Genomic DNA, 12,717 nt, shown 5'->3' with positions numbered 1-12,717 from the left:
TTGTCTTTTCCAGTGACTTCTGTCTTCTCGTAAAGTGACCAAAGTACGACAGCCTCAGTTTAGTCGTTTTAGCTTCTAGGGGGGAGTTCAGGCTTGGTTTGATCCAGAACCCACTTCTTTGTAGTTCTGACAGTCCACAACAGCTTACAATACAATAAAGCTGAGATCCTGCTAGGCTCCTTTCTGTTTTTGCTCCTGTTTGTGAACAAAGCTCAAGAGGTTCTTACTAACCAGTGCGTGGTTAGGAGAGGCATGCGGCGTATCCTTGGGCCCACCAAAGGCAGCCATGCAGACTGTCTCCTAAACCAGACTGTTCAACTAAATAATATCCTCTCCATCTATTACGTGAGAAGGTGTTTCTCAATATGATTGGGGCTACTGGGTGTCTCCCACCTCCACTCTAGACCCAGCTGTTACTACCTAAGAAGAGAACTCTGCGAATGCTCGCCAGCAAACTGTCCAACAGCAGAGTTCCATCAAAAGGAGGAAGAGCTAAAGAATTTTTCTCTATATAGACTTAGGGCAGATGCATCTTGTTAGCTTGGGGGCCAGAGACAAAGTGGGGCTCTTGCTCATATGACCTCCTGATACAAACCCTCGCCAGGATTAGCGTCCATTATGGGATGAGTTTCTAAATGTAGCTTCGGGAGCATTATCTTTTGACCTCTAACAATCCCTCAAGTTCTACCGCATGTATAAAATGTAGGTCAGCAGCTCTGTAAAACAAAGCGAGAGCAGGGAGGGGAGGCCTGCAGAGCAGCCGTCCAACTTCTGGCTCCCCCCCCCCCCCCCCCGGGACCTCTCCAGATATCCACTTCGTCTATTCCCTGCCAAAGGGGAAGACTCTGCATTAGCACTAACCACTGGGTTCAAGACTTTGAATAGCTCAGCTGGAATACCATCACCTCCACTAGCTTTGTTGTTAGTAATGCTTTCTAAGGCCCATTTAACTTCACATTCCAGGATGTCTGGCTTGAGGTCAGTGATTATAGCGCAAAAGTGGGCTTGAAGCTCAACATCAAAAAAACTAAGATCATGGCATCCGGCCCCATCACTCCTTGGCAAATAGAAGGGGAAGTCGTGGAAGTAGTGACAGACTTCACGTTCCTGGGATCCCAGATCACCGCAGACTGTGACAGCAGCCATGAAATTAAAAGACGCCTGCTCCTTGGGAGGAAAGTGATGGCGAACCTAAACAGCATGATAAAAAGTAGAGACATCACTCTGCCAACAAAAGTCCGCACGGTCAAAGCAATGGTATTCCCAGTAGTCATGTGTGGCTGCGAGAGTTGGACTACAAGGAAGGCCGAGCGCCGAAGAATAGATTCTTTTGAACTATGGTGCTGGAGAAGACTCTTGAGAGTCCCTTGGATTGCAAGAAGATCAAATCAGTCAATCCTAAAAGAAATCAACCCTGACTGTTCCCTGGAAGGCCAGATAACGAAACTGAAGCTCAAATACTTTGGCCACCCAATGAGAAGGGAGCACTCACTGGAGAAGACCCTGATGCTGGGAAAGATTGAAGGTCAAAGAAGATGGGGACGGCAAAGGATGAGATGGTTAGACAGTGTCATAGATGCAACAAACATGAAGTTGAGCCAACTTCAGAGGACGGCGGAAGACAGGAAGGCCTGGCGTGATCTGGTCCATGGGGTCGCGAAGAGTCGGACTCGACTGTGTGACTGAACAACAACAACTGGGTTCAAGTCATCCTCAGACTGAAAAGGCTTTATTCTCCACAGCTTATGTCTTTCTTACCTTTAAGAGAGTGTTTTTCGTTGGGTCCAGTTTAGCATTGCAGTCAACCTGGTTGGAACGAAAGAAAGAAAGGGTGAGCTCCAGTTAACAGGAAAAGCTCTTCAGGCCTCCCTGTTGAACTGCAACTGAAGCATCCCTCAGAGCGCGAGACCCTCCAGGCCACCCCCCTGCACCTTCAAACAATGAATCGGTGCAGATTCTGGAAAGCCCCAGCAACTGCATTAACATTCTGAACAACGGAACTGGGATTTCTTTCTTGCAACAGACTTCAGACCTGCTGTCCTGTATTTCTCTCTGCTTCAACAGGAGGGTACTGACGGGCTTGCATCCTAACTTGTATGAGTGCAGCAGCACTCCCAGAAGGGAACTTCCCAACCTCCTCATGGCCGCTGCAGCAAGCCGTGCCCCTCCAAATTCTGCGGCAGCGGGTCAGTGGAATGCTGGGAACAGCATGGGGAGAAGCCGGAACTGGTACACGGAAAATTGCTGAAAGTTGCCACCCTCTTCTGCAGGTATCAGTAGCTTCTGAAAGGCTAAAAGGAGGTCAGGATCCATGCCACAGTCTGCATAGCCTTCAGGAGGAGGAGATTGGATTTATACCCCACCCTTCACTACCCGAAGGAGTCTCAGAGCAGCTTACAATCTCCTTTCCCTTACAATGTTCCCTCTAAGCTGTGGAGTCTTGTGAGCAAAAATTCTACTTTGTAAGCTACTGGCATTAAAGTTGTGAGTGATTTGGCTACTGCATAAGTTAGTTTGTTTTGGAGCCATCCTTCCGGAGCTAAGACAAAAATGCGCGAGCCAGAGGCTAAAAAACTGTGAGCTAGCTCACGCTAACTCAGCTTAGAGGGAACACAGCCTGTGAAGTAGGTGGGGCTGAGAGAGTTCTTCCGAGAACTGCGACTGACCTAAGGTCACACCAGCAGCTGCATGTGGAGGAGGGGGCGAACCAAACCTGGTTCTCACAGATTAGAGTCTAGGGGGCGAAGCAAACCTGGTTCTAACAGATTAGAGTCTTCACGCCTAACCACTGCACCAAACTGGCCAGGTTCATTAGAGTGCACCAACTCCTTTTAGGGCCATTTTGCATGTATATTTTCCCCCAACATGGAGATTTCTTCCCAGTGCAAGTCTCCAGGATGCAGCCAGCATGGTGTATTGGAGTGTTCAATTAGGACTAGAGAGTCTGGGGTTCAAAGCACTCGCAGTCAGGAAGCAAACTAGGTGAGCTTGAAAGTCACCATTTCTCAGTGTTGAGAGGATAAGGGGGGGAGAGGGGCAACATGAGAGACCCAAGCTTCTTGGGGGAAGAGTGGGATAAAGCATACAAAATGTCCAACACAAGTTCATTTGTCAAACACACACGAACCTCAGCACAGAGCATCCAATGACTGCAGCACAATTGTTCACATTCTAGATACATTTACTCCTTGGGTTTGTTACCATTGTTATTTTAACATCCACGCCTAAACCCAAACCAAAGCATGGAAGTGCTTCAGATGAAGATCCCATGAAAGTTTTAGTTCACACACTTCAGGGAGTGGCAACAATTTGGGATGGGTCTGCAAAAACACACTTTTAACACATACTAATTTTCCATGAGAGGGGTTCACTGGTTTGGCAATGTGGTCCAGAGAACACAGAGCAACAGGAATGTGTTCTCCTTTCCCCCGCCATGCACATTTTGGCGTCCCATCGCCGTCAAGGTCATTCTGCTCGTTGGTGCATCTGTAGATGTGATGGCAGCAGCAGTGACTCTTCTCAGGGCCTGACCACAGGCAGACAGCAACTAGTGGATACTTAAGATCTGCCCTAGACAAGCCACCGCTGTCCCACCACCTTCTCTACCTGTGAAAGTGGAGTGATCAGCCACCCCCAAGGGCTGCTAAGACCTAGGCAGCAAATTACTTTGTCCATTAAATGCTCCATAAGACTGCATAATCCAGAACATGTAAAACAAAGACGCTTCTGATTTCTGGATTCATTTTTATGACTCACATGAAGAAAGACGTTTACCAGACTCTGCCTACACTTACCACGGCATCAACGGCTGGAGAGCTGTCCCCAACCACCAACAGGGTAGGGCACCTAAAGGGAAATAAACAAATCCATAAAATAGCAGTCATCTCTGCAATTAATCCTTAAGGTTTTCATGCTTTTAAGGAAGTGGTCAGAACCACCACTGAAGGTCTTTTGGCTGCTTGCTGAGCAACCTAAAAACAGACATTGAGCGTTACCGAGAAACTGAACTGGCTGCTTGACGCGTTTTGAAACTATCTGGACTCTTGTAGGGGGAAATCTGAATGGCTTCTTCTGACCCAAGACATTCTACTGGGTAGAGGGGGCTGTTTCACTGGCTACTGAATTGAGGAGGCCAGTCTTGTAGCGTGTGTGACTAGCTTATATCCCAGCCAGTTTCAGCTTTGAGTACACCTTACAGTATTTATACATTTATATATTTACAACCTTATTTCACTTTATAATTCCCCACTGATCTCCCCCAGTGGGGACCCCAAAGTGGCTCGCAGCCTTCTCCTCTCCTACGTTTTATCCTCAACAACAGCCCAGTGAGGTAGTTTAGGCCCAGAGCACATGGCTGGCCCAAGCTCACCCAGCAAGCTTCCGTGGCAGAATGGGGACTTACTTTTATTTTATTTCTTTAGACTTATAGCCAGCCCTCCCCTGCGAACAGGCTCAGAGCAGGTTAACATCATGATAAGACACAATATACAATCTAAAACATTCACAGTTCTAATACAATAAACACAATAAAATGATAAAATACAATCAAAACACAACCTAATAGATGATGTAAAAACTCAGGGGAAGTATCTAAAAACTGTCTGATATGAAGGAAAAGAGGAGGGGAAGGGGAGAAGGAGAAGGGAGGAGGCTGATCAAGATGGAAAGCCATTGCTGCCCTCAACCATATGCTTAGTGGAACAACTCTGTCCTACAGGCCTTGTGGAACTGCTTTAGATCCCGCAGGGCCCAGATCTCACCTGGAAGTGTGTTCCACCAGGTTGGAGCCAGGGCCAAAAAGGCCCTGGCTTTGGCTGAGGACAGCCGGATGCTCTTGGGGCCAGAGATCACCAGAAGGTTTTTGTCATCTGAGCGTAGTCCTCTTTGGGGGGGTGGTATACCAGGAGAAGTGATCCCAGAGGTCTGCTGGTCCCAGACCATTTAGGGCAGGGGTATCAAACATGTGGCCTGGGAGCCAGATCAGGCCCCCGGAGGGCTTCTATCAGGCACACAGTGGAACTGGCTGTCTTCTGCTTCCAGTTCTGCTGCTGCGTCGTCATAGGTTTGCAGCTTACAGATACACACCTGAACAGCATACTCAAGATTGCAACAGCACAGTCATTTTGATGCAATCATTCAGAGCAAGAGGTGTCAGTTATCAGACACTCTTAAATAAACAAAATATTGCGAGAGTGCGAATGTTTTAAGCGTGTTTTCATTTTAAGTAAAAAAACCACCTTTGTGTTTGTGTCCTTTATAAAGTTTATATTTCCGCTACCTGGCATTACGTTTTATGACACACATGGCCCGGCCCCACAAGGTCTCATTTATGTCAGATCCGGCCCTCATAACAAATGAGTTACGACACCCCTGATTTAGGGCTTTAAAGGTTAGCACCAAGACCTCGAACCTGATCCAGTATTTAATTTGGAGCCAGTGCAGCTGGTGGAGCACTGGCTGAATATGAGCTCTGAAGAACATTCCTGTAAGGACATAAGCAGCTGCATTCTGGACCAGCTGCAATTTCCGGGTCAGTCTCAAAGGATAGCCCTATGCAGAGGAAGTTACAGTAGTCTAACCTGGAGGTGACCATTGCACGGATCACTGTGGCTAAGTCAGGGGGCAATGTTCACATTCTAGAAGAGTCCCCCGGATTCCAGTTTGACACTAACCGCTATGCTACACTGACCACCTTCTGGCATAAGAGACAGCAGGTGAAAGTGCAGCATCTCAAATTGGATATTTGCTACCACTAAAAGGCACCCAACACAGCTGTGAAAAACAGGAGCCGATGTGGAGCTTCAGCAGAAGAGCCCCACCGCTGGCCGCGACTAACAGCCAGTCTGGATTTCCTGTGGTTCAGATGATTTTGTAACAGAAGCAGCTGTGGGCAGGGCAAGAGGACATGTGCTTTGTATAGAATGGTGAGAGTTACTTCCGCCACCATTCCCTGAGTGAAGAGGCACATGAGAAAACAGCAAGCAGGCAAGACAGCTATGTGCCTCCTCAGTGGGGCTTCGCTGTCCCAAACAATATTTGGGAAAGAAAGAATGGAGGTTGGGTCCATATCCTGCTATTCTCCCTAAAGCAGTTTAGTGGTAAAGGCCACTGTGCCACAGTCATTCGGAATCTATATTGTTTTCTCACGTTTTTAGAAGTATTCTCATTTTCCTATCAATAGCAAAATGAGGATAAGGTTAAAACGAACACTCTGCACAACTTCGTTGCCCCACTAAACCGAGTCACTGCACATGACACTGCTTCTCGGTAATGGGGACAGCTCAAGAGACTAAGCCAGTTAACTCTGCTTTAAAAGAGGCTAAGACCCTTTTAAGCTTCAGTGGGTTGGGCCATCAAAAGGTAAGAGGCTCACAACCACCTACCTTGGCCTTCTTTGTTAAATGGGATTAAATGGCAAATTGGTGCGACTGTAAAAGTACCACTTCTTGGCGTTTACTGTTCACGTTAAAACTTTACAAGCTATGGATAGGGCAGGGTATGTGTGGCAGCAGTCACAGAAAGGCAGGCTTCAGAACTATAGAGTCATCCACAGATGCTCTAATTGAATCTGTTTGACAAAGTAGGACATTATGCCCCTTAAATTTGTTAAGGTCATCAGAGCTGTTAACCACAATTCCCTGGCGTTCTGGGGAAATTGACACTTTTATACCCTTTCAGGTTTACCACTTGAAGTTATTCTGCAGCCAATTATGTGTGGATGTTTTACACGGGAACTTTAAAACTTGCCTTGGGGATGTAGTGATGGTCACAGGCATTGGGGATTAGAGAGATTCCTGGAGGAGACGTCTATCAGTGGCTACTAGCCATGGTGACTAAAAAGAACCTCAACATTCAGAGGCAGTCAACTTCTGAAATCCCAGTGCCAGGGTGTACCATCAGAGGAAGGTCTTGGCCTCTATGCCCTACAGGTGGACCTCCAAAGGAACTGGTTGGCCACTGTGGGAGATTGGATGTTGGACTACATGGACCATTGGTCTGATCCAGCAGGGCTCTTCTTATGTTCTTAAATCTGCAAGTGGATCTCCAGATCCTATTTAAATATTCACCTCTGGAAAAATACATCCAGACAGCCAAACCATGCAACACTTTCATTTGTGGGTTTTAGCTGAAGGATCCCAACCTTTTTGGTGTTTGTTTTGGGGTTGCTGTGCTTTTCTGTGGTGCTTGTGTGTGTCTTGTAGGCTCTTTGCTTATTTTCTAATCCTATCGTTGATACTTGAGCAGGTCTCTGGAGAGGGGCCATATAAATCCTCTAAATAAATAAACGCAAGATCCTTCTCTAAGCGCTAAGCACCTGCCTTGGCAGGGAGGGCAGGATACAAATTGAATAAAACAAATAAATAAATAAGCACCTGAACTGATTGAACTTCAAGACTTAATTATTCCTATTCGCTACCATACTTCCTCCTACTTGTTAATTAGCTCCTAGAGATCTATCTGAACACTGGAAGCAGAAAGTGCTGTCAAGTCAGAGCCGACTTACGGTGACCCTGGGGGGGTTTCCAGGCAAGAGATGTTCAGAGGTGGCCTGCCATAGCCTGCCTCTGCATAGTGACCCTGGACTTCCTTGGTGGTCTCCCATCCAAGTACTAACCAGGGACAACCCTGATTAGCTTCCAAGATCTGGCTAGCCTGGGCCATCCAGGTCAGGGATCCGAACACTGCCAACCCCAAATTTGAAATGAATGGGCTATCATGGACATTTACTTATATGGGATGGAAACAGGGAACATTAACTATTTCTATTTCATAATGGACATGAAAGTGTCATGGACATGAAAGCTTATGCTGGAACAAACTTTGTCTTAAAGTGCCACTTGATTTCTGTTTTGCCATGAAACACGCTTGCATAATCCAACATGTTAGTGGAGGCCAAACAGGTTTGCAGGAGCAAAACATTCAGAGGAACATCGTGCACAACCAACACTTACTGTAGAGTAACAACATTTACACCAGGCACAGGGCGCTCAATTTCCAGGTCTCTTCGGCTGAAAAATGAAGAAACAGATATTGAACTTGAGGGTTCTACATAGCGGTGTATTTTCCCCCCCTGAAGTAGGAACAGGTAGTCTTCCAAGCAGCAGATGCAACATGTAACATGAGGGTTACATGTAATTGCTAAGGAACATTTACAGATTTCAGATGACTGTCTGGTTTATGTGCCTAGGCCCTCAAAACTGTTACAAAAGCTTGACAATCCAGCCCAAGCGCTCAATGGCACAGCACACAAAAGTACTCCACATAATTTCACAGTCCCAGCTCACTCACTCTGTGCTTCATCCTCTGACAACCCAATTCTCCTTACAGGGATTAAAACAAGGTTTTGAGTATGTCAGGCAGTAATCAGGAATCCTGAAACCCATATGCAGGTTTAAGCATTCCGCTTCCTGACTTTTAATAGTACCTGTACTGAAACCAACATAAGAAATTTTAAAATAAGCCACTGGTAATGGGTGGTATCAGCTAACAAGACCTCCAAGGCCGTCTAGAGGCTTTGTAGATGGTTCCTCCTATATCGCCTTTAGAACCCAAGCAAACTAGATGATTGAGTAGTAAGATTACCTGCTGTAGGAGTTGACAAAGAGGTGCAGATTGTTTTGATTCATGTCATTGATGATGTGCCGGCGGTAAGTGTTGATCAAATCCTGGTTGTTATGAATCTCGTCCTAGATTTAAGAGACGATGTCATCAAGTATCACCTTCGGTGGGGCTCAGTGCAAACTTTCAGTTAATATGGACTACTTCCAGAGAAGGGGGCGAAAACATGGCCACTGCCACAAGTGGGTCACAAATGGTACCCCCCCCCACTCTACTTTTCTGTGTCACCTGCTGCTGTTCCACCCACCAGCTCCTGGCTCCTCCCCTTTTTCTCCCATCACACCTGCCCCCAAAGAACAAGAACCCTCTCCCCTTTCGTTACAGAGTTATTCTGTAGCACTACAGTGCAGCTTGACTGATCAAGTGAGGGGGGGGGAAGCAGTGACCTGCCCTATTTTGAAACTGGAGTTTATCTCAGCCTTCTCTCTGCAGTGATTGACAGAGAAGTACCCACATGGACCTCCAACCCAGCCACTCCAAAGGTTCCCTTTAAATTAAAGCAGGATTATTTTTCTCTGTCTTACAAGGGAAAGCACAGGAACGCCACAAGTCATGTTCAGAACTAGCATAATGCCATGCGGATTTTCCCCTTTAATCTGGGGGCTCCCTGCTTTCCATGCAGTGAAAGAACCTCATGTGGAAGCAGCCATGTAAGATCTGTCTGAATACCACAAAGTACTGCTTTCATACTATACCAGTACTCTCAAATACCATCGATCACCAGGAGTACTATATATATAAATATAAAACACAGCTACAAAATGGATCTCTTATTTTGCTCACTGGAGTGTGGATACTCATATGCAAAGTAATATACTCATAGGCAACACAATATTCAAATCTCAGTGTCATGAACAAGAATCCAAAAGCATACTGGGGGGGGGGACATGTTTACCTTGCCAAAAAGATGTGAAATGATCAAATCTGGCATGGCATGAGTCCATCCAGAAATCTATAAAGTCAAAAATAAAAACTACATTGTTTAACTTGCCTCACAGTCTTCTCACAGGTTGCACATGCTATACTAGATCCCATCAAATGCTAAAAAGTTCTTTATATTCACTGAATAGGCAAAAAATTCATTCATTGCATTATTATTATTGACTTTATACCCCACCATTAGCTGTGTTCATAATCATTTCTATATTCTCATGAAGTCAAAGGATCATTGTAATAACTCTGTGTTCAAAAGATATTGCTGAGAATGTACCATCTATCAAATTTAACATCCACTGGTCTGAATTGGCCCAAACAGCTATGCGGGTACACTCACACAGAAAGCTACGGAGACCACCTAGAGACACACTGTGCCCACTGAAGTCACTTAAAGATTCTACACAAGATACGGGTAGAAAGGCCTTAACATGACCAGAAAGACATGTCTCCTCTCCCACTCTTTTCCAATGCCCAGCCTGGAGAAGAGTTCTGAAGAACTCAAAGCTTGCTTTATGTGTTGTGTTTTATGAAGACCAATCAATGTAACACCTGATACCAATTTTTCTGTGCTTCAACACAGCTGTTATTTTTTATTCTACACGAAGTCTTAGCTAGGGCCGCGGTGGCTCAAGTTGTTAAGACGCTGAACTGCAGACTGGAAGGTCGGTAGTTCGGCAGTTTGAGACCCGAGTGCTGCGTGATAGAGTGAGCTCCCGTCTCTGGGCCCAGCTCCTACCAACCTAGCAGTTCAAAAGCAAGAAATTGCATGTAAATAAATAGGTACCACTTCGGTGGGAAGGTAACAGTGTTCCGTGTGCCTCGGCGTTTAGTCATGCCGGCCACATGACCACAGAAACGTCTTTGGACAGCGCTGGCTCTTCGGCTTGGAAACAGAGATGACCATCTAGCATCCCTAGAGTTGGGTTCGACTGGCTTTCGAGCAAGGAAAACCATTACCTAAGTCTTAGCTAGGTTAATAATTTAATTGGCCTAACATTCAACACCATCCTTCTCAGTTTTTGCACTCAAGCTTCAGTCACATCTCAGGCATAGACTGTATTTACAAGTTATTTGAAATAGGAACTATGTTTTTCAGCTATCAGACTACAGTAGGTGTGGTTTTTTCTGCATATCACCACTAGTTTGGGGTGGGGGGAGAGCAAGAGTTCTGGTTAAGTTTGGACATTAAAGGACACAGGCCAACTTGATGCAAGTAAGAGAGTGGAGCAGAAAAGAGTCATCTGCTCCCAATTTGAGGCTTAGTCAGGCAAATGCCAGAATCTTTTGCAGGAGTGACTGCAAGAAGGCTAAACCCAGAGAAACAAAAGAAAAAATATATTCCCAGACCCAGGACATTTGGCAAGCAGATCAGTATGCAAAATGGTTAAGTTGTGTCAAGGAGCCGATACTGCAAGGAAAGAACAAAATGCCACATGGAGACAATTTCTACCCATGCCTACATAACACCCATTCCAAGCTACCTCCAGATTCTTTCATGTTGTGAGAGCATTAGAAGTCATCGGCACCACATGTCTGCTTTTGGATGAAGCAAAGAAGAAGAAGTCTCCCATCCAAGTAGTGAACAAAGTTGACCCTGCTTAGCTTCCAAGATCTGATTAAATCAGGCATTCCAGGTAGAAGAAGAAGAGGAGGAGGAGGAGGAGAAGAGGAGGAGATTGGATTTATAACCTGCCCTTCACTACCTGAAGGAGTCTCAGAGCGGCTTACAATCTCCTTTCCCTTCCCCTCCCCACGACAGACACCCTGTGAGGCAGGTGGGGCTGAGAGAGCTCTTTCGAGAAATGCTTTTGAGACAACAGGTCTGAGAGAACTGTGACTGACCCAAGGTCACACCAGCAACTGTATGTAGAGGAGTGGGGAATCAAACACGATTCTCCCAGATTAGAGTCCGCGCTCCTAACCACTACACTGGCTTCTGCACTGCAATGGCTGGCTTCAACAGAAGTGTACGAAAACGAATCAACACTGCTCCTGCCTTTGCACGGATCACATTTGCTATGCCAGCCATACAAATGTAGGAATCAATTATATGCCACCTTTTGTCCCCAATGGACAAAACCACACCATTTCCCTCTCCTCCATTTTATTTTTCAACAGATCTGTGAGATGGGTTAGGCTGAGTTTGTGTGACTGGCCCACAGTCACCCAGCAAGCTTCCATGGCATAGTGGGGATTCGAACTTGGTTAAAACCAGGTAACTGGGCAAACCCCCCACTGGGGATGCTTTAAGAAAGAAGCTGGTTAAAACTTAAGGACTGAGAAAATAAGATTAAATGATGAATAATATGAATGATAGATGTAGCAGCTGTGAAACTGTAATGAGAAGATATGCATGCAGAATGCCAAACTGGAATTTGTTAAATATACCTCTGAATCTTTCCTTTCTTTCTTCCCTTCCCCCCTTTCTGTGCATAAACCAATAAAATTCTTTTAAGAAAAAAAGGAGCTTAAAGCATAACTCTTGTCCTACACTGACTGGTTTAAAAGTTTGCAATGTTGAAGAAGTGTGATGAAACAGAACCGTGGAATTGTTCCTAGGTTCTGAAAGCACTGAGATTAAGGTTCATAATGTGTGGAAATGGATTCACTGCAAGTCATATAGCCAGAAGGGCTACAGTTCAGTAACTCAGGTGGCCACAGATGTCAGTTGTATTTCAGCAGTGCTTGCCAAACAAACTTGTCCATGTTACATACAATACAGAGTTTGAATAGCTAAGGTGAAAGTATTTGCATGTTTAGAAGAAAGGCTTCAAAGGTATGCAGGGTTTTTTTTTACCTTGGTTGCTGCCCAGTCCATCCATCCTTCAGCACAGGGGTTGACATTAATAAGAACGAGTCCTTCTGTCATATCAGGATAGTTAAGCTGCAAATTGAAGAATCAGGTGAACAGATAGGCAGATACATCGGAGAAGTAAAATACAACAAAGAATTCTGCCTTGAATTTTTTAAAAAATAGGAGTACACCAGTGCCTTTAATTTAAAGGCAAATGAGCAGTGAAATTTGGCTTTGACAACGTAAGAAAAGAGAAGCCCATGTTGGATCAGACCGATGGCCCATCCAGTCCAACACTCTGTCACACAGTGGCCAAAAATATCAAGTGCCATCAGGAGGTCCACCAGTGGGGCCAGGACCCTACCTTT

The 12,717-nt window shown here is 45.5% G+C and overlaps 1 protein-coding gene across 2 annotated transcripts in view; it reads right to left on the bottom strand.

Moving 5' to 3' along the window:
• NDRG1 (N-myc downstream regulated 1) overlaps positions 1–12,717 on the bottom strand; it is a 51,823-nt gene that overhangs the window by 3,445 nt on the left and 35,661 nt on the right. For both annotated transcript variants that reach the window (XM_015429810.1, XM_015429811.1), the window contains 6 exons: positions 12,353–12,439; positions 9,515–9,571; positions 8,584–8,687; positions 7,953–8,009; positions 3,795–3,846; positions 1,759–1,806 (listed from right to left, as the gene is read on the bottom strand). In XM_015429810.1, the coding sequence (XP_015285296.1) occupies positions 1,759–1,806; positions 3,795–3,846; positions 7,953–8,009; positions 8,584–8,687; positions 9,515–9,571; positions 12,353–12,439 (405 nt within the window). The remainder of the gene's footprint in view (positions 1–1,758; positions 1,807–3,794; positions 3,847–7,952; positions 8,010–8,583; positions 8,688–9,514; positions 9,572–12,352; positions 12,440–12,717) is intronic.

This window comes from Gekko japonicus, unplaced genomic scaffold, assembly GCF_001447785.1.
Source record: "Gekko japonicus isolate JY-2015 unplaced genomic scaffold, Gekko_japonicus_V1.1 scaffold1135, whole genome shotgun sequence".
Taxonomy (NCBI): domain Eukaryota; kingdom Metazoa; phylum Chordata; class Lepidosauria; order Squamata; family Gekkonidae; genus Gekko; species Gekko japonicus.
The sequence above is the reverse complement of the archived record's forward strand: the minus strand, read 5'-3'. Positions and strand labels throughout refer to the sequence as shown.